Source organism: Nyctibius grandis, chromosome 4 (genome assembly GCF_013368605.1).
Source record: "Nyctibius grandis isolate bNycGra1 chromosome 4, bNycGra1.pri, whole genome shotgun sequence".
Lineage (NCBI taxonomy): Eukaryota > Metazoa > Chordata > Aves > Nyctibiiformes > Nyctibiidae > Nyctibius > Nyctibius grandis.
This window is the reverse complement of record NC_090661.1, coordinates 65,375,172-65,397,122: the sequence shown is the minus strand read 5'-3', so window position 1 is coordinate 65,397,122 and position 21,951 is coordinate 65,375,172. Positions and strand designations below refer to the sequence as shown.

At 41.2% G+C, this 21,951-nt stretch overlaps 1 protein-coding gene across 1 annotated transcript in view; it reads left to right on the top strand.

Moving 5' to 3' along the window:
• The window catches only part of BRF1 (BRF1 RNA polymerase III transcription initiation factor subunit), a 181,435-nt gene that overhangs the window by 37,743 nt on the left and 121,741 nt on the right, over positions 1–21,951 (top strand). Inside the window, exon 3 of the mRNA XM_068400188.1 lies at positions 6,306–6,479. Within this exon, the coding sequence (XP_068256289.1) occupies positions 6,306–6,479 (174 nt within the window). The remainder of the gene's footprint in view (positions 1–6,305; positions 6,480–21,951) is intronic.

Sequence of the window (21,951 nt, the reverse complement as noted above, 5' to 3'; positions counted from 1 at the left end):
AAACCTGGCATGGAGCAAAGAGCAGGAAATTCATTCAGGCTTTGAGCTGGGACTTGCTGAAATTGAAAGATATGACAAAGCACGCAGGGATGCCCACACATAAAACCTGCTCTTTTTTCCCCTTTTCGGGAGTTCTTTTGGGGAGCCTTTTAAAAGAAAGAAAACGAGTGAAAAACTAAATACAGAATAAAATCTGCACATCAAATTTAGTCAGTAAAGTAATTCAAATTCTGGAAATGAATACCCAAGCAAAACCCATCCAAAACGTTTCCTTTAATAGAATCTAGTGTTTGTTACCATAACAATGCTTTTTGCAAAAAAAAGGATTAATGCTGTTAACATGACTCCATTGCCCAATTCAGGTGCTTCTAGTTTCCAGGGCCCCTCGAGCAAATGGCAGAAAGGGGGGGAAATCTGTATGCCTGGATTCTGATGATGCAGTTTAGTATCATAATAACAATTCGTTTAAGCTCTGGCTCTGTACTGCCTGTTATTTCCCTGGAAACTTATGCTTTGTACTGAAAAGTACTACTTTGAAATAGCAGCATTACAGTCTCTGTCAGTCTGAGGGAAGGGTTGCAGATGAGCAGGCAGAAGCCAGATGAGGGTAATATATAGCTGTAGCTGCTTGACATCACTGACTTTTAAGGGATCCAAAAAAAGGTATGATTCCTCTTGAATAGTGGAAGAGAACAAGACGTTTCTGTAGTAACGAGACCATAAAAGAAAGAAAATTGCTTCTTAAAGAATGGGTCTGATTTCCCCCCTTTTCTATTTTGCTCCTATTATAACTTAAGCTGCAGTTTTGCTGTCAACTGCCTCTCGTGTAAGCATTTAATATTACCAAGGTTTTCTGCAAATCTGTTTTTGTGACAGTGATTTCTAGCCTACACATTTACAATAACCACTGTTTCCTCCATCAAAAGAACAGGCATTTTCTGAAATAAAGGGGTGGCAGCATTCAGCAGTCCTATCTGAACTTGTCAGTTCAGATCTCATGTGCCAGTTCAAAGCATTGAGGTTGGCATTGGTTGAGACGATGATGGTGTTTCTTTCAGCGTGCTGGGTAGAAACACTTTTTTAGTAGGCTTGACACTAAAAACTGAAAAGGGCCTTTTGTTTTTTGGTGCAGATTGAAGAGCGTGATAAACTTTACTACTTGGTAGCCTGGGAACTTGATTTTGTGTGTTGCTTACGGCAGTGCGGGCTTTGCTCTCTCTCTCTCTCCTTCCCCGGCCTCCCTCCACACTGATGGTACGGTGAACCTTTGAGAAATAAATGGGAGCTGCCTGATATGTGTCCTGTATGTCACAAAAATGCTGTAGTTTCTAGACTTTTGTTCTTTTGCTCTTTAAAGGAGAATAATTTTACTGTTTTATTGGTGAGGGCAGGGGGAGGATTTTTGTAACCTTGCTGATGAGCTTGTCCTGGCTTTAAAAAGACACTGTTCCTGGTCCTTTTCCCAAAGATACTTAGACGCCACTTTAATGCCATCACTAAATTGCAAGGGCAGCATTAAGTGTAAGTTTTGACCTTAAAGGCTCTATTTCTTTTGGTTTAAAAAAAAAAAATCCCAGGATCTGTCAAAAACCTACAAGGCCCAAAAAGAGGCAACTCGTATTGCAAGTTACTAGTAAAAGCTGCATGTACTAGGGGACTTGTTTTACCCCTGTATATTTTATCTTATATGTTGTACTCTTGCCTAGCAATTTAGAAAAAAATGCAATACTTATTTCTGACTGTTCCACATGATGATCATAGAATCATAAAATGGTTTGGGTTGGGAGGGACCTTAAAGATCGTCTAGTTCCAACCCCCCTGTAGTTGCAAGTTTTTAGAGTAGTGTCTCACTGAAATTTTTTAAAAAAATGTTCTACTGGATAAAATGGATAAGAAAGCCAGGAAGCTGTTGTTTTGAGTTTTGTTTTATAACCCAGAGCATGGCAGGGTTTAAAGGTGTAGCAGTTCTTTTCCATCCAGGAGAGCAGTTCAGCTCATTTGATGAGTTTGTAACACTGCGATGTCATCTGGTGAATACTGAGTTGAGCAGACTGCTAATAAATTGCATTGTAATGCTGGATGCTCCCACTGTTTTGGCTGAGATCACAAGGCTTGTTGCCTTCTTGCAGATAGCTGGACCAACTCACTGCACACTGGGACCATATGGTCAAACTGGCGCAAAGGGCATTAGCCAGCTGTTGGGGCTGATGGAAGCCATGCTTGTAGTCCAGAGCAAACAACAGAGACAATCAGGAGATAAACAACAAATGGAAGGTTATAAAATGCCACCCAGCTAGTGAGGAGCAGTGGGAGTGGGAGTAAGTTCAAGTGCTGATAGACATAACGCAGTCTTGTAGGTTTGCTGGAGGGAATTGCTCATCTTCCCAGCCCTGTAGCTTGCAGCTACTCTGCAGCTCCTCCCTGTGCTGACTGTATTGCTGGGGGAGCAGTCACTCACCTAATAAGGTATCTGAATGCTCAGAAAGGTTTGTGTCTACCATTGCACAGTTATGAGGACTTTTCACGTTGAGGACTGACAGTATGAATGGGTATTTGGTCTCTGTTCATGTTGGTCTTTGTCAACAGTAATTGGAGCATTGGATAGAGAATTTATTTTGATCAGTTATTTTCTTTTGCTCCGTTCCTCTAAGTATGAACATCTGCTCTTCAGATACCAACAGATTAAATCACTGTATTTATAGTTAAATACAATATTATGGAGATGCATTTTTCAGCTGTGGCAATGTCAGCTTGGTGAGATTGGCAGAAAAGGTTGGAAATCACAAAATTACATACTTTTGGTGGTCATCTGACTGGGATGAGGGCACTGTACAACAGTTTGGTACTGTACTGCAGTACTGGGGTGATGGCCATTTAGCCGATACCTGCCTTTTTTTGGAGTTACCTTTTTTTAATGGAGATGCTTCTTAAATCTGTGAAGGAACCAGAAGGAGTACAAGGTATCTTGTGTTCCCTGTGGAGAAATCTACAAGCACGATTCCTAATGCTAACTTCTCCAGCTTTTTTTTTTTTTTTTTTTTTTTTTTTGTTAGCGTTATATAAGACACCAGAAAAATAGAATTTTGTTGTCATGTTAAATTCAAGGGGCGGGGGTGGTGGGGGAACAGCAAAGCTTTTGATCTTTCTTTACTAAATAGGAGACTGGTTACAGAATGTAAATATTTATCATAGATGATGCTATAAGCAGTACTTCTCTTACTCTCTTGTAACAGATAAGGACAAAACCAAGTTAGTCATCAAGATGCACATAATTTCTAAGATGCTTCTTGTCCTGTGTTAAGTTGTTCATTTTGGGGATCAATAACAGTGTAACAGTTGTCTTATTTTTCCACAAACTATATGACTGACATAATACTACAAAGCAGCTTGAGGGAGTACTAGCACATAGAATTAAAGGCCTTCACTGGTCTGGTGAAGGTTGAGTAAAACATTCAATGAAATAGCATTTCCTAAGTGGACAAGTACCTTCCTGTGTTCTTAGATATCTTTAGTATTTGCAGGAGATAAGGACTGGTCACCCCTAAAGTAATTGCATTTTAAAATATTGATGCTGGATGAAGAGCTCAGCTAAGAAAAGTATATATTACTCAAACAAGCATAATGTTTACCTAGGATGGATTATGATGAATTATATTTCAACATTTGAAATGTAAGAAAAGGTTAAATACTCAGAGAATATTAATGGTAGGTTGGGGGTGGGACCAGCTCAGTGGGAAAAATAGCTTATGAAAGAAATGAATTTCAAATGTCTTTCTCAATGTTATTTTTTTCTCTTCTGGTATGTTCTTTGTTTCTGAAGTGCCCTGCGAGGTGTGGAGCCCTGTATGAGAGTGCTGTTCTTGGGAGAAGGATCACCTCGTAGTGGGGCCAGGACAGGCCAGTGCTGCAGGAGAAGTCTCATGGATGCTTGTTCTGTTCTTACTCTGCATCTACAGCTCATTTGGGCTGTTCTCTGGTGTGTTCTGAGGACCACATCAGCTGCTGCCATGGTGGTGGCATGGGAAGTTTCCTCATCAACTCTTTCTTGGTGGCCTGCACCGTCCTGGTCCTTGTGGAGCCAGGCAGAATACGCATCCCAGTTTCACCATTAGCCCAAGAAACACTCAGGAGTGCGTGTGGCTCTTCCTTGGCATAGGAGCCACTGTTCTTTTTAGGTTTTTACAAAAGTTTTACTTAAAAAGCAAAATTCAGACAACACTTAAAACTGCTGAAATTGTTTCTTGTTATGAGCTGCCTTTGTGACTTTGAGGACATTGAATTGGACCATCTTACTTAAAGGGAATGCTGCGCACTTGCTGCTGCAGTGATCCCAGCCTGGATCTCCCTGCAGCTGAGGGAGAGGCATATGGGCTTGGTCGTGTCTATTTTTTTTTTTTTTTGGTCGTACATCTGCAGGTAGTGCCTAAAATCTCTACAGATGACAGTTCTTTGCATCTTCATCTCAGCAGCCACACATGGCAAAATGCAACCAGATAAAATAGGAAGGTTAGGTGATAAAGAGGCGGCTTTCCATAGCCTTGCTGATCCATGCTGGGCTCCACTGTGGACTTGCTGAGGGAGGGGAGCAATCAGAGAAGCTGCTTTGCTGCCACTGCAAAAGTGAGTTTTAGTTCTCAAGGGTAAGTGCATTTTTTTTGTCCACAGACGAATACAAACCGATTCTTTCCTAGGGGCATAAAAGTCTTGATCCTGCTTCAGCATACAGGTTGTGGAGTATGAAATAAAATTCAGGGGAGGGCAAGTGCTGGTTAGTATCTTAGTTTTGGGAAGATGTAGTATTTGTATTTGAGGCTGGTGAGCACTAGTGCAGGGCCTGCTGATGGCAGTGGAAAAACTATTCACTTAATGGGCTTTGGATTATTCTTGAGTAGCTTATTGTACCCACACCTCCTGTGGAAGGTGACATATCCTTCCTCTGTTACTTCTTCATCCAAATGTGTTACACCTGGTTGACCAACGTGCCTTAAAGGAGATCTCGTTGGTGAGTGCACTAATTGCCGCTTGTGCAGGAAGGAGAAGCTGCCACTTTTTGGCAGCTTCTGTTTGGATGGAGTCTTGCTGACCCTGGCTGTGTGTCTGGAGTCGCTTTTTATTAAAGCCGAATTGAAGCAGCATCTTTTGCAGAAAGTTGTTGGGAGGTTAAGCATTTTTACCATGTTGTTAGCGATGATAGTGTAGGGATTTCCATAAAATTAAGACGTGCGGTCTGTGCAGGTGCTGTTCTGGTGGTCTTCTGGTAAGCATCTCGTGGTCGCTGTCACTTTCTGTGAGCAGTGGTGGCTGAGCCGCATGGCAGTTGTTGTGCCCTCTTCAGCAAAGCCACTCGTGACATCTCTGATGGGAACAGATGAGCGTTTCCTGTAAACACACATACTGGAAACGTCTGCCCGGCACATTGAATTAAAGGATTTTTCTTGATGTGCTGTCTGACCCTGTATGCTGAGGAACTCCAGTGCTCTGTTTCCCTCATGACTTCCCCCACCTTTTCCTTAAGCTGTCTTTTCGACACACTCTTCCGCAGCTGGAGCTGTGAGGATGGACCAGACCTCGCTTCCCGCATCTGTCCCAGCAGCTGTACCGCTTCCTGCCATGAATCATACAAAGCACACTTTTTTTTAATTATTATTTAAGGGTGAAGGCACATTTGTTTTCCTGAAGCCACAAACTGATCTCTGCAGTCTGGCAGACAAGCCTTAAATGAAGGCTCTGGTGCAAAAAGTGTTCAGAGGAAGGAAGTGCCTCCTGTCGGTGGTGATCACGGGCGAGCCCGGAGCAGAGCTCCTTTCCTTGTGGCCTTCGGTTGTGGTCAGAGGAACTGCAAACTTCACCACTTCTTGGAGAGTTGCAGCAAAACTTCTCCTCTGTTTGCACGTCAATGTCAAACATGCCATGACCTCTGGTTTTCAGAAGTTCATCGCTACAGCTAGCGAGTGCTAATTGTCAGATGATGTTTGGAGCAGCGGGCATAATCTTTTGCCTGAGAAGTCTTGGCTGTGTTTGGGATCCTCTCTGGGGCTGATGTTTGTGGCTTCATTTTCCAGGGTTCATTGATTGCATGTATTTCAATTCTAGCAGTCCAAAACGAGGCATTTTTTTGTCCTGAGTAGCTGAGGACATATAGTTCCCGAAACTTGAGAGGTTATTGTATTTCACCCAGAGATGAAATCCAAAATCCACCCCCTCAATTTTATCTTTAAAAAAACCCACCAAAAAAACCCCAACCCAAAAGCACATTAACTACAAAGTTGTTAAGCATTATTTTTTTTCCTTGTTAATTTTTCTAGGGAAACGTCAGATTCACCACTTGGGAAACCAGCTTCAACTCAATCAACATTGTCTGGATACTGCCTTTAATTTCTTCAAGATGGCTGTGAGCAAGCACCTAACCCGGGGGAGAAAGATGACCCACGTAATTGCTGCATGTCTCTACCTGGTGTGTAGGACAGAAGGAACTCCTCGTATCCTTTCACATTGAAAAAATACATAAATGAAAGACATACTTTTAGCAAGGCAACTATTCCAGTTAGACCTTGTTTCAAAATTTGCAAAGGTAAGTGTTTAAGAGCTAATTTTGTCACTGTGGTTTTATATAATGAAGTGAATGGGAGTTTTCCTGTGGTTCAAGTAAAATTTTTCCCTTTCTAAATGTACAATACTTGGAACTATAAATGTCACGCTGCCTCCCATCAATAACTCTAAATTTCTTCTTTCTCAACATTTTCTTCTAGTATAAGATTGTACTTTTCCTATGCTTTGCTAGGGATTATTTGTTTATGGTGTGGGGATTTTTTTGTCGTTATTTTGGTTTTCTTTTTTAAAACAAATGAAAATTAACCCCAAGCCTCCTAGTGTCAGCATTAAAGAAAAGATTAGAGTTCCAGTGGGTTTTCCATAACATACTTGGATTTCCTTCTTTTAATGCTTATGGGAAGGCCAGTGTCACTCCCATTTTAGTTTTGGGGAAAAAGGCATTTGATAAATTCTGAAATTTGCTCAAAGATCATACAGGAAATCAGTGGCTGGAGGTGGGACAGCACACAGGCCAGAATTGCAAGTGAGTACCCCTTGCCTCTAGACCCATCCCTATTTTTGTCTTGTAGAACTCCATTAAAATTCAGGTAAGCTTGAAATACTGATGGCCATCCAAATTTATTTGTTTTATATATTTTTACTTATGTTGTGTTTTAGTTGCTGGAATTTGGAGTTTAGTATCAAACAATTTCTTCTGTGTTATTTTAGTTCTTTTCTACTTTAAAGCAGTATGTGCATGTCACCAGTATTCTATTTGTTTTGATCCTTTTTCTAGATTGATGTTTTCATTCTGTATTTTAGCAGTTGAACAGTTCAGCTTTCCCTTTAAAATTGAGATGATTTTTTTTTTAGTTTCAGAAACTACTTCAGTAATTTAAAATTAGTGCTTTCTGATAGTGTTGTGGTCATTGCATTTGCATGTTTAAAAAAAGATGTGGTTTTGAAGGAATAATGGAATTGAAAGGAAGGCTTGCCTATTCCACTAGTCTCTTCTAATGTAAAATCTCTGTGTGAACTTTGAAGAGTATAGCTGTATTGTTACCATAAAGCCAGTGTTGATTTAAAAGCATTGCCAATATTTTTTATGCCCATGTCACATTTTTAACCTAATTTGTTTACAGTCGTTATTTGATACTGCTGAATGATAGCTAGCCGTAATATGCAAATCCATTTTTCCTCACTGGTAGTGATAAAAAAACATTTGAAGCAGTATGAGCTGTAATAGGCAAGCAGGTACGTTGTAATGTAGCAGCCATCTGTGCAGCAAGAGTGGCTAACTTTTCTAGCAAACAAACAAAAAAATCCTTTGCTTATTTGACATATCCTTCTTTAAAATATTTCAGCATGTGCAAGATGTATCCGTCTGGTTGACACTTCATAAATACCTAAATTAATTTTCCCACTTTTTTCATTAAATTGAGATAATATCCTGTGTGATATTTCATGTAACATACTGGGACCAGAGTATGAATAAGACTGCAAAGATGGGCTCTGTCTTTCTGTATCAATATCACAAAGTACTCCATTTGCACGGTTACTGTGCCACTGGGGAATCAAGAAGTAGTAGTGCATGACTGTATGGCTTAATTTTGTTGGTGTTGATTTTTTTAAAAAAAAACATTAGACAAACTTAATTTTGTAGTTGGTAATTAAGAATTTAACTGTGTTACTTTGGGAGAATGAGTTCAGCTTCTGCCTGTGTTCTGCTGTTTGGTTTTTGTTTTGTTTCTTAGTATTTAAAATCCAGTGTAGTTTGAAAAACAAACCCCAAATAAATTATGGATTCTGAACACTGAAATATAAGTTCCTTTTCTGGTATCTTATCCTTTCATTAGAAACTTGAAAACCTGAGAACCACAGGTGCATATTGCTGATCTTTGAAATGAAAATACATTCCAGACTCCATAGATTAATTATGATGATCATTATCAGCATGTTATATTTGTTTCTAGCCTGGATCTGGCAATATAGAAATGTGCTACAGGAGGCAGGCGTGTTCCCAGGGCCTGTGGTCCAGAGAGACCAAGAGCAGGTGTAGAGGATGGCCGTGTCATGAGATGCTTTAGCAAGAATGAGGATGTGCCTTTGGGGTAATAAGCCTGCAGTTGGTTTTGGTCTTCTGGAGAAGCTGGGAGAGGATGACATGCGAAGAGACGAAATAGGCTGTACAAAGGACATACAGTATTTGTAACACTTCAAGATTTATGTAACACTGCTAAGTAGATTTACTAAGTTTAAAGTGTTCAGACAGGCTGGAGAGCTGGGCGGGGAGAAATTTGATGAAATATAACAAGGGCAAGTGTAGAGTCCTGCATCTGGGCAAGAACAACCCCATGTATGAGTACAAGTTGGGGACAGACCTGTTGGAGACCAGCGCTGGGGAAAGGGACCTGGGGGTCCTAGTGGACAGCAGATGACTATGAGCCAGCAATGTGCCCTTGTGGCCAAGAAGGCCAATGGCATCCTGGGGTGTATTAGAAGGGGTGTGGTTAGCAGGTCAAGAGAGGTTCTCCTCCCCCTCTACTCTGCCCTGGTGAGGCCGCATCTGGAATATTGTGTCCAGTTGTGGGCCCCTCAGTTCAAGAAGGACAGGGAACTGCTAGAGAGAGTCCAGCGCAGAGCCACGAAGATGATTAAGGGGGTGGAACATCTCCCTTACGAGGAGAGGCTGAGGGAGCTGGGACTCTTTAGCTTGGAGAAGAGGAGACTGAGGGGTGACCTCATTAATGTTTATAAATATGTAAAGGGCAAGTGACATGACGATGGAACCAGGCTCTTCTCAGTGACATCCCTTGACAGGACAAGGGGCAACGGGTGCAAGCTGGAACACAGGAGGCTCCGCATAAATATGAGGAAAAACTTCTTTACAGTGAGGGTAACTGAACACTGGAACAGGCTGCCCAGAGAGATTGTGGAGTCTCCTTCTCTGGAGACATTCAAAACCCGCCTGGACGCGTTCCTGTGTGACATGATCTAGGTAATCCTGCTCTGGCAGGGGGATTGGACTAGACAATCTTTTGAGGTCTCTTCCAATCCCTAACATTCTGTGATTCTGTGATTATCATTGTGTTGGTTATAGAACTCTTATGAAGAAATGTGGGAGAAATTTAGAAAAGGAAGCTGAAGACTGAAGATTGGTGAACGTATTTTAGAGGAAAGAGATGATATGGAAAAAGTAGTGATGGGCAGGAGCATCGTCAGAGCTCAGAGACAGCACCTTGGTTTTGGGTGGCACAAGTGAATTGATGGAGTGACTCAGGAGTTGTAGAGGCAAGAGAGATTAGTTGGGAACAGATTAGTCTGTGAAATAGAAGGCAGTGTATTTCTTAAAAAATATTATGGTAGAAGGAACGAAGTATGTATGTGACCTGGGGAGGTACAGTGAGAGGTAGTCAGGGCCTGAAGTAGCAAGAAACATCATGTTCTCTCCAGTGGCAGAACCAAAGGAGTGGGAAGTGTTTGGAGAGGGAAAACAGAATTTAATTGTGTCTGCACTGAGTTCAGTTTGAGGGAATGGAATGTATTTATCTGACATAGATATCTGCTTATTCTTCTTTTTTCATAATGTACATGTCGCCAGCCAGCCTCTGTGAAAATGGGAAGAAAACTGTAGCCAAGTCTACTGATGCAGTCTGAATTATGCCTGAATAAACGTCATCCTGAAACAGGAAAACATTAAATTCTCCTTGGTTCTTATGTGTTGTTTAATTAATGCAAAAATGTAAAATATTCCAGTAACACAAAATTTTTTAATTTGAAAAAATATTTCTAAAACTTAACGAGAACATAAAAGTTTCTTTATCTAAAGTGCAGCTTTTATTTCTAGTTCTTTAAAAAGTTTAATATATTATTTGAGATCTGAATTGATTTTACATCAGTTTATGGTTTTTATTAGCTTATTTGACACAAAACCCCACAATGCAGCAACTTGGACATAGCTTTTCATTTGCCTTGCTTGTATTACTTGTCAGCGTTAGTGCTTTAAAGGGAAGATGGCTTACGAGCTATTAGCTGAATTTGGGAGGCGTTTCATCCTTTTGATGAGCTACCTATAAAAACTTTAATTTATTATTCTCTTTATAAAATGTGTATGTTATCAGTGACAGAAGTAAAGGTATAATGCAAAAAATACTTCTGGAGGAGATAGTGATTTTTAAATCCTCGGGTTTGATGGGACCAGTTCTCCCCCTCCCAGGGGCTGAGTGATGCTGAGCGTTTCCAGTGACATCTGACTTCAGCTGGCACTGCCACCACTCCAGACATTTCAGACTCTGGCTCTTAATTTGTTTCTTGGAATAGTAACAGTCCTCAGTTGTTTCTCTTTTAATGTTTTGAACAGCTTTTCCACCCCTACATATGCCTGAATGGAAACAAAGGGCTCTTTAGCTGGTCCTGCTGTTCCTGAGAGAGAGAACTTGGGAAGAGCTGGGCAAGGTGTCTGAGTGACTTATGGGCTCGGCTGTAACCCGTGGCTGCCCTAGGGTCACTCGGGAACAATGAGAGCCTGGCCAGGATTTTCCAGGTGGGATATCAGTTTGTTTTAATCAAGGAAGGTTTCGTTCTGTTTGTAATCCTTTTTACTGTACACAACTGTTAGAAAATCTGCACAACTGTCCACTATTTTGTTTGTAATATTTTCCAGCGCTACCACCTGGGTTTTTTTATGGCAACATTTGACATGGTAAATGTCTCTTATCCCCCCGCCCCCCCTGCACCTTTTTTATTTTATTTATTTATTCTTTTCCTTTGAAGCTCTCTGGAAAATGCACCCTTAGTTGTAAACCTAATCCTGTCTTGTTAGAGCTTAGTAAATAAAACCTTTTCCACATGAGAAGAGTCCTTGCAAAGTTACCTCACCAGCTATCTTGTGTAAATATCCCTCTGTTTGCCTCTGGAGGTAAATTCGGGGCAGGTTTTCCCCCCTCCGGTGAGGCTGATCAGTCTCGTTCCCCGGGGGCTGGGGCAGCTTGCTGAGCTTGAGGTTGCCCAGGTTATTCAGGTGGTCTTCAGCGGCTTTGTGTGTAGTCAGAGGAAAGAGATGGGCTCCTCCTGGGGTCAGTCCAAGGCAGCCAAGTGAAGTCGCTCAGTTGTTTGCAGAAGAACCTTTCTACTAAATGTCTAAGAAAAATAACCTCTTAAAATTGAGCGTTGGGAGCAGAAGGCTGAGAGGAGAAAGTTTAGTGCCTTGGTGTCTTTTACGTGTCAACTTGTGCTGGGTGGGAAAGTGTAAGGCGCTTTTCCTCCCCTGCTTCCTCTGCTCTGTGAACCTCCCTTTTGTTTGAGGGAAGATCACAAAGGCATTGCAGGATCCCAGCAGGCAAGAAGGATTTGGAAAAAAAAATGGGCATCTCCTCGCTGAATGGGGCAGTACTTTGTTATTTCCTATTTGTCTGCAGTACTTGCACTTTATTGCCAAGCTATTTGAATGCCTCCTGGTTTAATGTGTTTATTTTCATGTCAAAGTAAGGGAAGTTGAGAGTGTTTATCTTCATTTCCAGGTGCAGAACTGAGGCTAAGTGACACATTCAAAGTTACCCAGAAAATCTGTGGTGGAGTAAGGAATTGGTCTCTTTAATCCTAGATTAGGCATCAGCTTCTGAGCCTTTCTGCCTTGTTGATCTTTGCAAGAGAAGTTCAGCTAATTTCCTCTGGAGCATTATCAGGCTCTGTGCTTCCATACTGTCTGGGGAAGCTTTGTATAACCTCGCCATGAGAGCCTTTGATGGAGACGTTCTTTGTTTCTCTACTAACACTTCAAGGTCTATCTTTGCAAGGAAAAGGGCAAGACTTCCTTTTTTATTAGAAATGAAAAATTAGATCTCCAGCAATCTTTTGACCTCTACTGAAACTTCCTGGAGCCAGCAGGCCCTAGTGTTCCCAATTAAAAAGTTAACTTTTGAAATTAGGCTTTAATCAACAAAATTTAAGAGCTCTAGTTAAGCAAGTTAATAAAACCAGTTTCTATTTCTTTTTGGTTAAGGACTTTCTTTTTAGTAACTGACCTTTTACTTTTGATTAAATACAGTTGCATTCGAAATGTGTTTTGCTCAAGTGTTGAATGTGATAAGGACATAAGAGATAAAAATGGATTTTAAATTGCATGGTTAAAAATACACATAATATTTACGAAACCAAATGACTTTGTTTCATTTCATTAGATTTTTTTGGGGGGGAGTGTGTGGTGAAGAGCACCAAGATCTTGGTCTAGTTGACGTGGTGGTGTCAGGGCAATGGTTGGACTCGATGATCCCAGAGGTCTCTTCCAACCTGGTTGATTCTGTGATTCTGTGATCTACTTTGTAGAAAGTTGAATAGAGTATTTTCAGTTGGAAGGGACCTACAGTGATCACCTAGTCCCACTGCCTGACCATTTCAGGGCTGACCAAAAGTTAAAGCATGGTATTGATGGAATTGTCCAAATGCCCCTTAAACACTGACAGGCTTGGGGTATCGACCACCTCTCTAGGAAGCCTGTTCCAGTGTTTGACTACCGTCTCAGTAAAGAAACGCTTCCTAATGAAGCATTTGCTTGGAGTTGAAGTCTTGGAAAAGGCTTGTCCACTTCATTTCAAAATAAAGTTTTAAAATTAGCATGCTTTTGAGTGGGTGGATTTTCGCTGGGAGAATTTCAACCTATTAATGAAGAATTGCCCCCTTACATAGGGTGCGGCTATTGTTGCCCCATGTTATTTGCATCTATTTCCAAATAGTTCATGTGTTTGGTAATGCTTGGCTTGTGTGATCATTCCTGTTCGGTACCCCAGGAGAAAAAGCTGGAGATGTAGGGAAGAGGGCAGCCAGAGGCACCAATAGAAACTTAATTTCTGCACCTTAATTTCTCCCCGTCACCCTCTCCTCCAGCCAGGGTTGGGACTGCTGAATTTCAACAGCAGGGCTCATGACGTGAAGCCAGCATATCCAGTCTCCTTTTCCATGGAGTGAAGGAGAATCATATGATTTTGCACTCGCAGTACTGCCTTGCACTTTTTTGCCATACAGAGTTATATGTATAAAGGAAGTATATTGCAGAGAAAATGAGGTGTTTCGTGATTCCCGTCGGTAGGAAAGTAAAATTTTCCTCTCCATGTGCTTGTTGACGTTGTACGCTCCGTTGTGGCCCCGTTCTCTTCCCCGCTGCATCCTCTCACTGCAGGGGCTGCTCCTGGCTGTCACCCTGCGCCTGCGGTTGGGTGGCAGTGGGGCAGCGAGGCAGGAGGAGATGGGGCTGCATAACTCAGATATCTTGCCTCCAGCTGTACTGCAGAAGAGCCTGTGGTTCCCTAGGTCCTGTGTCATCTCAGTCAGTCCTCTCTGGATGTCTTTGTAGTATCTGAAGTGATGCTGGGTACTTGAATTGTTCTACTTGTATCTGGTGATTTGCAGTGTCTTTTAAAGAGATGTCCCTCTTGAGAAGAAAATAACCTGGAATATTTCAAACTGGTTGTACGGTCCTGCACCTGGGGGACAGGGTTGGGGAGATGGTTAGTGGCCCTCACGTTCTCCTCTTGTCCTTTGACGAGGGGAAAGCCATAAACCATACTTGTGCATGACTCAGACATGGCAGGAAAATAGTGAGTGTGAATTCTGACAAGCATTATTCTGCAGGGTGCCCTGTCACTGAAAGTCCTCGAAGCTTTCCGCAGGGAGACTGTAATTTTAATGTAAAGATTCTGTACTTGGGTGATTTCCTTTGTTCCTTTAAGATTCTGAAAATGTGAAAGGGGAAAGGAACTTTACATTGTGGAGTGTGTCAACTCAACATCTTACTGTTTAAATCCTTGTGCTAAATGCCCATTATGGATGCTGCAGAGAGGGAGGGAGGGGAAAAGCTGCTGTAAGTGCAGTAGTCATAATTGACCCACTTAAGAGAGCTGCTCTAATTTTGCATGTTACAGCATCCTGGAAATTCAGATAAGAATGCTGATCTCTCCAGCTAATAGGATTTCTAAATATATCATCCAAAAGAAGCAGGAGGACTATAATTTTGCTTGTGTGTGTGTGTGTGTTCAGGCTGATGTTTTGTTTAAGAATTGCACACTCTGAAAATCTGCTTTTCTGTTAACTTGTTACTAACTCAGGATAAAAAAAGTATTTGATCTCTGGAGCTGGCAAGGAGAGACCTGATCCTGCCCCATTGAATTCGCTGACGAAATTCTGACCAGCTTTTGTGTAGAGGAGTGACCAGCTTTTTTTCCCTTCAGGATGTTGGTACCCAGCAGGTGATTCAAATTGTCAGCTTTTCCATAATGCAGCATTAAACAAAGTATCTGCAGAGATAGAGAGGGGGACAGGGTCACAAGATGGCCTATCAAGATTACAGATTTTGGCTGGTTTTGATGGCTTTGTTGTTTGTTTTCCTCATTTAAGGGAAATTTTGAACGGTAAAGGTCGAAATAATCCTCTTCTGAAATCTGACTACAGAAATAATTCATTGCTTTACAGAGCAGAGTGTTTCAAGTCTCTCTCTAGGCAGTTCTTTCTCAAAGCACATTGATGGGTATGACTGCTGAAGACCATGGGATTTGTGCTCAGTAGAGCTGTTGCACCAAGATTGTTTTAATTTTGGAGATCCTTTGCCCTTGCCCATCATACCTTTCTGTGTTGGGACAAAACCAGTCATTACGGCCTCTCTTTGAAAGGAAGGGACAGGCTTTAGTCTGTAGGCTTCTGGATTAGGTCCACTGGAGCCCTGGTCACTGTGGGCTTGAATCCCATTATGGGCAGGTAGAAGAAGGGTTTGTTGTTTGGCAGTCCTGTGCCCTGTCGCCATGTTGGGCCTTGTGTAACGCAGAAATACTTAGAGCAGGAGCATCTGAGCGGAATTTTTAGTGCATGTAATAGTGGTCTGTTATTGCGTGCATAAAAATAATTAATAAAATTCATTGTGTGGCCTGTCCTCTTCGTAATTAGGTTCCAGTTTGGGGTTTCTGAACTGATGAGACATTCTCATGGTAAAGGTGAAACAAGGTAAGAAACAGAAGCAAGGAACAAAAAAGCTATGAAGGCATCAGTAATACCAGGATAAAAATACGAGGGGCAGCCCTCTCTGACCAGCAGCACTGAGAGGGCGCGATGCTTTGAAACATGGTGGCAGAGACATGGGAACTAATGAGGGGAACGAAGGCAGGACGAGTTCTGGGTGATGGATGAGGGGAGGGAAATGCGATGGCAGAGAGGCCTCCTTCCAGTGAAATAAATACAAAGGAGGGGCGATAAGGAAGGGGATCACACCTCTGATGTCTTTGACCTTCAGCGATCCTTGCATGCTTGTGAAAATAAATATTTAACAATCTTCTTAAGGCTTGTTTAAAAGAGGAAATTATTAGGTTGGCTCTCTGCTTCAATCAGAAGTTTATATCTGTGTCTGAATTTTGGTGCTTATGTCAGCAAAACCAGCATTATAACTGGGTGGTGTTTTGACCCGATGGGAGCTAATATGTTGCAAACACCAGCTAAATAAAAAACAGTGTGGTACAGCCGGTCATTGTGGAGCACATTCTTGCTTTTGTCAGAGGATATGCTGGATGTGGTGTGGGATGTGGAGGAGACACTTCCCCTTCCTTCCCTGCACACCCACCCCCGCTTAAGAAAAGAAAAAAAAGAAAAAGAAGAAAAAAAAAAAAAGTGTTCCCTGATGCTTTGTTTAAATAAATCCTGGTAGCAAACATGATGAATTACGATTGATGTTTTTGATCCGGTCACTGAAAAATATTTCTGGTTGTAGCCATCACTAATGTTTTCTGCATTTTAATACTTTAGAAGTCAATTAGAGAACTAAATGCTCTCCTTCATTAAAATAATTTTGAAGATTGTGTATTTGCATTTTAATGCAGTAAGAATGATGCCTTAGAAGACAAATTCATATTATTAAATAGTTTAATTAAGATCAGTAATACAAAATAGGATGGATAAAAGCGTTGAGACCTATAAGCACTTCTGTGCTTGCTATCTGCAAATATTATTTAAGCTTTATTTTTTATTTATTTTTATTTATTTCTAAAACAGTGTCCACTTTCATCATATTCCTTAAGTCTTACACAGCTTTTTTTATCTTGCACTTTTTGGTGTTATAAGAACAAAGTGAAGGAATATCAGAGAAACAATATTACCTTTCAAATTTGTTTTGGAAAAACAAGATTCATTCTCATACCTGGCCTGTCCTCATATCTTGAAAGTGGTATAAGCTTTTTAAAAATTGTTAAAAGTACTTCTCAAGAGCTGTCTTATTTCTTCAGCTGTTTGTCACTAGGATTTTGGTTGCATGACATAGTCTTCATACTTCAGACACAAACTTCATACTGGAAAAGCTTCTCAAGAAAGATTTTTAGCATTTTGTAATCTCATGCCAAGTAAAATTGTGAGCTGAGCCTTTTCTAACCTTTTTACTGTTGCTTGCCTTTATAGCAAGTCCATGCCCTTCCTCGAAGGCAGAAGAAAATGTCTTTTAAGTTTAACTGCCAGACTGGCTCAGTATTGTTGTAAGTACGAATGATGTAATACTCAATCACATGGTGGTATGTCTGCCATTTTCCCCCCTTTGAGAGAGAGAATAATCTTTCCATCTTATCCAGTTTCAGCAGTTTGGGAAAATAGCAGCCTTAAATGAGACCCAGAACAACCAAAACCTTGATTTCTTCCAGAGCTCTGCTTTTGAAGCCAAATGTTCCCTATGCCTTCTTTATTTTGACTTGCTAATTGGAAATAAGATGTTGAAGATAACGTATGCTTTGAAGCTTGTGTATTGTCTATTTTATTTAGATTTAATCCTTTAAACATTTGACAATAAAACATAAATTGCAGAGCTCTCATCTTTAGATCAGCTGTAAGTGAATCATTTAAGTTTTCAACATCCTTCCAGTTTGGAAGAAACGCAGTAGTCTCAGTGATGTTTTGACTGTATGTGTTGGTAAAGTGCTATGAGATTTGCTAATCAGTATTTTTAAATGGAGATATATAACTGTTTCTTCAATGAAGGAGCAGCTTGTCTGCCAAAAATAAAGTCTTAGCTTATGCCTTGACAGGGAGTAGAAATCAGAGTGCTCTTCAGATTCTTTTGTATTGGTAAGCAGGGAGGAATGGTGAACAATATATTTTATGTTATCGTATATGAACTACTTATGATGGAAAGCAAATTTTGAAAGAGGGGAAATGTATAGAATAAAAAAAAATCCTTTTAGTGTAGACAAAAAAATGTGTCTAACTTATAATATGCTATAATCTTTTTAATATGCTTTTTCTCTTTTTAATATGAAGAGAAAATTGTGCAGTAAAAATGCGTATTCAGCAACATGACACGTACTAAATGAAATGTGAAAGTCTATTACATAAAAAACAGAACTCCAAACATTGCCTCTGTCTTACTGTCAGGAGAATTTCTCACCTTATCTGTTTCACAAGATTTTTCCTTTTGTAATTGGTCCTTTTAACTTTTTGTGGTGCTTGTAGAGAGCCTTTTGGCCTTGCAGTTTCCAATGGGAAACAAAGGTGTTATTGTCATTTCAGGTACTGTGATGTGCAGCACAATTCTAGGACAAACAAAGAGCTGGTGTTTCAAGTTAGACTGCAGAAAATTTGAGAGGTTACCTGAACTTTCTAGTTTCTGAGAAAGCACCACTGTGTCCTTGCTTTGCAAGGATTTTGTCCCCTTCTAGCTAAATTGCATTAAAAATACACTTCCCCCCCCCCCCCAATGATGCCATGGCTTCAGAGTAATGAAGTTCTGCCTGTTCAGCTCCAAAGGTTGTGAGATTATAGATGCTTTTCTGTGACTTTTCCTGTTGGGCAAAAGAGCTGGGCTGTCTGAATTGAGAATATTTCTTTTGAAATTTGCCATTGAAATCACCAGTGGACCATCCTTGATCTCCAGGGAAATGAGGAAAGAAATGTAAAATAATTGTAAGTCATTACTGAAGAAGTCTCCTTTTAAAGAAACATCTGGAGGTTTCAGCTGCTGCATCTCAGTTGGTACCTGAAATCAGAGAACGCTCTATTCTGTACTTATCTGGAGTTGAATGTTTGTTTTTCCCACGAGTGCTGTTAACCTCTGCAGAATCTAAGTTGAATTTTCTTTTCTATATGAAAATTTCTGGTCCTTAAAGGATCAGTCTTCTAGAGAATGCAACAGATGGACTGCATCTGTGCTGCTGTCTCTGAGGGACTCCCAAATCACTGCATTCTTGTCACATCTGGAGGACCCAGTTCATTGCCAATAATTATTTCCAGCACATACTCAGGTTATAGTTTTTCAGTTGAAAAATATTCTCCTCAATGTTCAGTTTAATATTTATATCTTCCACCTAGGCTCTAAGCTCTTACTGTGGCAAAGGAAAGTATTGGTTGCTGCTGTACTCATTCCTTAGTCTTTGAACTGGTGGCTTCAGTGTCTCCGCTGTTTCTCATAGTCATTTGATGATGAAACAAGAGAATGCTCCAGTTCTTGGTTTTTGCTGATAATGTTGGCAGCTCTCCCAGCAGAGCTGTAAACCTGTCGCTTTCCTCCTGTTGCAACTGGAGAAGTTGGGAGCGCCATCGGGAGCCAAGAACGTTGGCTGAGAGGTAGTATCCAGAACATGAGGACAGCATGAAAAAAAGAAGCTGCACAAAAAAAAGTTAGCTTGACAGAAGTGTTTCATCACAACAGTCCTTCCTACTGACAGGTTCTAGGATGGGAGGAAAGAATACAGAGCATTTTCCACCAGCTCTCCAGCAGTCAGGGAAGGTGTACATATGGGGAAATGTTTATATAGACAGTGTATCTGAAGGTGATGAAATACAGAGGAGACAATCCAGAAAGCCTGTGCCCTACGTAGGATTGTACAATAATTTAGATTGGAAGAGGCCTCTGGAAGTCATCTTTCCAATTCCCCGCTCACGCCCTCAGTAGATTGCTGAAGCCTTACTCGGTTGAGTGTTGGTTGTCTCTAGCAATGGACATGTCATATTCTCTCTGAGTTTTACTACATTCATGGCAAAGATTTTTTTTTTTCTTAATATCTAATCAGATTTTTCTCTTGCTGCCACTTGCATCTGTTGCCTTTTGTTCTGTGTGTGTCTGAGAAGAATTTGGCTCCATATTCTTCATACCCCCTCAATAGCTAGTTCAGACAGCATTAGGTCTCCCCTTAAGCCTTCTCTTCTCCAGGCTGCACAAGCCCAGCTCTCTCAGCTTTTCCTCGTATGTCACATGCTTCAGCCCCTCAACCATCTCTGTGGCCCTCCACTGTGGTCACTCCAGAGTATTGAAGTTGTACTTAAGAACCTAGACCTGAACATGGCTCTCCAGATGCAGCCTTGTAGGTACTGAACACAGGGGAACCACCACTTCCCTCAACTGCTGGCTGCACTTCTAATACAACTCAGTACGTGCTTGGCCTTTCTTGATGCAGGAGCATGCTGCTGAGTCCTGCTCAACTTGTTCATGGGGACCTCCAGCTTGTTTTGTGCAAGCCGTTCCTTAGCTGGTCAGTTCCAGCCTGTACTGTAGCAAGGGGTTACTCTGTCTTGGGTGTGAAACTTTTTAAGAGCTTCAAAGACAGATGCAGCTCCTGTCAGCCCGGTTTTCCAACTTGCTAAGATCCCTCTGAATGGCAGCCCCACCTTCTGATGTATTGGCTGCTCCCCCAGCTTGGTGTCATCTGCATACCTGCCCGGGGTGCCTTCTGCCTTGCTGTCTCATTGCTAATCGAGACAGCATTGCCCCTGAGGGATCCCTGTAGTACCTGTCTGCTAGTTGGACTTTGGACTATTAATCACAGCCCTTCAAACTTGGCAGTCCAGCCAATGTTATGCTTACCTTCTAGGCCAGCTAGCCAAACCATGATGTCTCAAAAATTTGGCTTTAAGAACACCATGGCAGACCCAGGTCTTCAGCTTTGCTGAAGTCGAGGTGTAAGCAGCATCCACCGCTGTGCCAGTTTTCCTTGAGCCTGTCGCTTAGGGTGCCGTGTAAAACTGATGGGTAGGTGACACTTTGCTCAGGCGTGCAGCTGAACTGTCTTTTGACTCGGCAGTTTGTTTGGCTAGCGCTCTGTACGGAGAATTTCTCTTTGTTCAGAGTCCAGAGCGATACATCTTCTAATGGGCAATGCAATGACAGGCACTCATTGATATTTTTTTTTTTTTTAAATTATTTTTTTTAGGGCTGGTGTCTAAAGCCTCTTCCTGACTTGCAGAAAACACAGATTTGCTTCTGTAAGGGGAGTTAAAAGCCGAGAGAGTAGTCAGGGCCGAACCCTGCCTGTTCTCCTTTTGAAGCTGTTACTGCTGTGCAATCTGAAATGCAAGAATTGTGGGGCCAGGAGAAGAGCAAACAAGTGGAAACCTTTGTAGGTGAATGGCCAGGCTTTGAGAGGGTGTATACCTAGTTCAGCTTCTTTCTCTCAGGTTATTTCTGTGTGTTTCTTTATAATAAATTCATTAGTAAAAAAACTATATTATTTTAATGACCTAATATGGAAACAGTTCTGGCAGCAGAACTGTAACTCCAGTTTGCTCCATCCTAGCAGAGGGTCCTGGTGATAGAGGTGTAGAATTATAGCATTTTATGGAGAAGGTCAGTATTACAATCCCCATCTTCTGGTTGGAGAAACTGAGGCACAGAAGGGAAGAAAAATGACTTGCTCATCAGGGCAGTAATATGATGTAGATATGTTTGTCCCCCGTGTGTATCTATACCTCATACAGTAGTACGCTGCCTCCCACAATATAGGAGACCTGTTCTGCATATTACTCTCCTATTTCATTTTGCTAAGACCCTGGAATATACTTTTCCAAGGTATTGGCTAAAACACGTGGCATTTTTAGCCAAAATTGTGCAGATGAGCAAGTTTTGCAGGCTCACTAGCTCTGGTATTGTACCGAGCTTGTTATCAAAATCCTAGGCTGAATTTGTAAGTCTCGGTGGTAGGGGGAAGAAAGTTATCATTTTTCTTGAAAGCTTTGCAAGTATGACACAATCAGTGAGCAGCTGTAAACACGAGACTCACAATAGCAGTCTCAGATGTTGTTCAGAGCAGAGCTGTATTGTAGGAGCTTGCCATCAGCGCACTGTAGAATGTTACTTGAAATGACACTGCTTGGTTACAATAAAACTGCTGCAAGACTGTGTGAAAAGAGTCTAAGGAGATCTTTCCCAGCATATCACTGGCAATTTTGATTTTCCCAGGGGCAGATGATATGTACATCATTACTGATTTTTTTTTTCTCTCTCATGAAGAATTCCAGCAGCTGAGATAAGTTTGCAGCTTCTTAAAAACTGATAATGAAAGAGTAGACTCTGTGCTCTAAGACACAAGATAAGTGCTTGCCATTGCTACAGCATTCAAAAGAAGATAATACAGGGATAAAAGTTTAAAATGACACTTCAGGAAAATATTCCTCGTTTTCCATCTGGATTAAAAC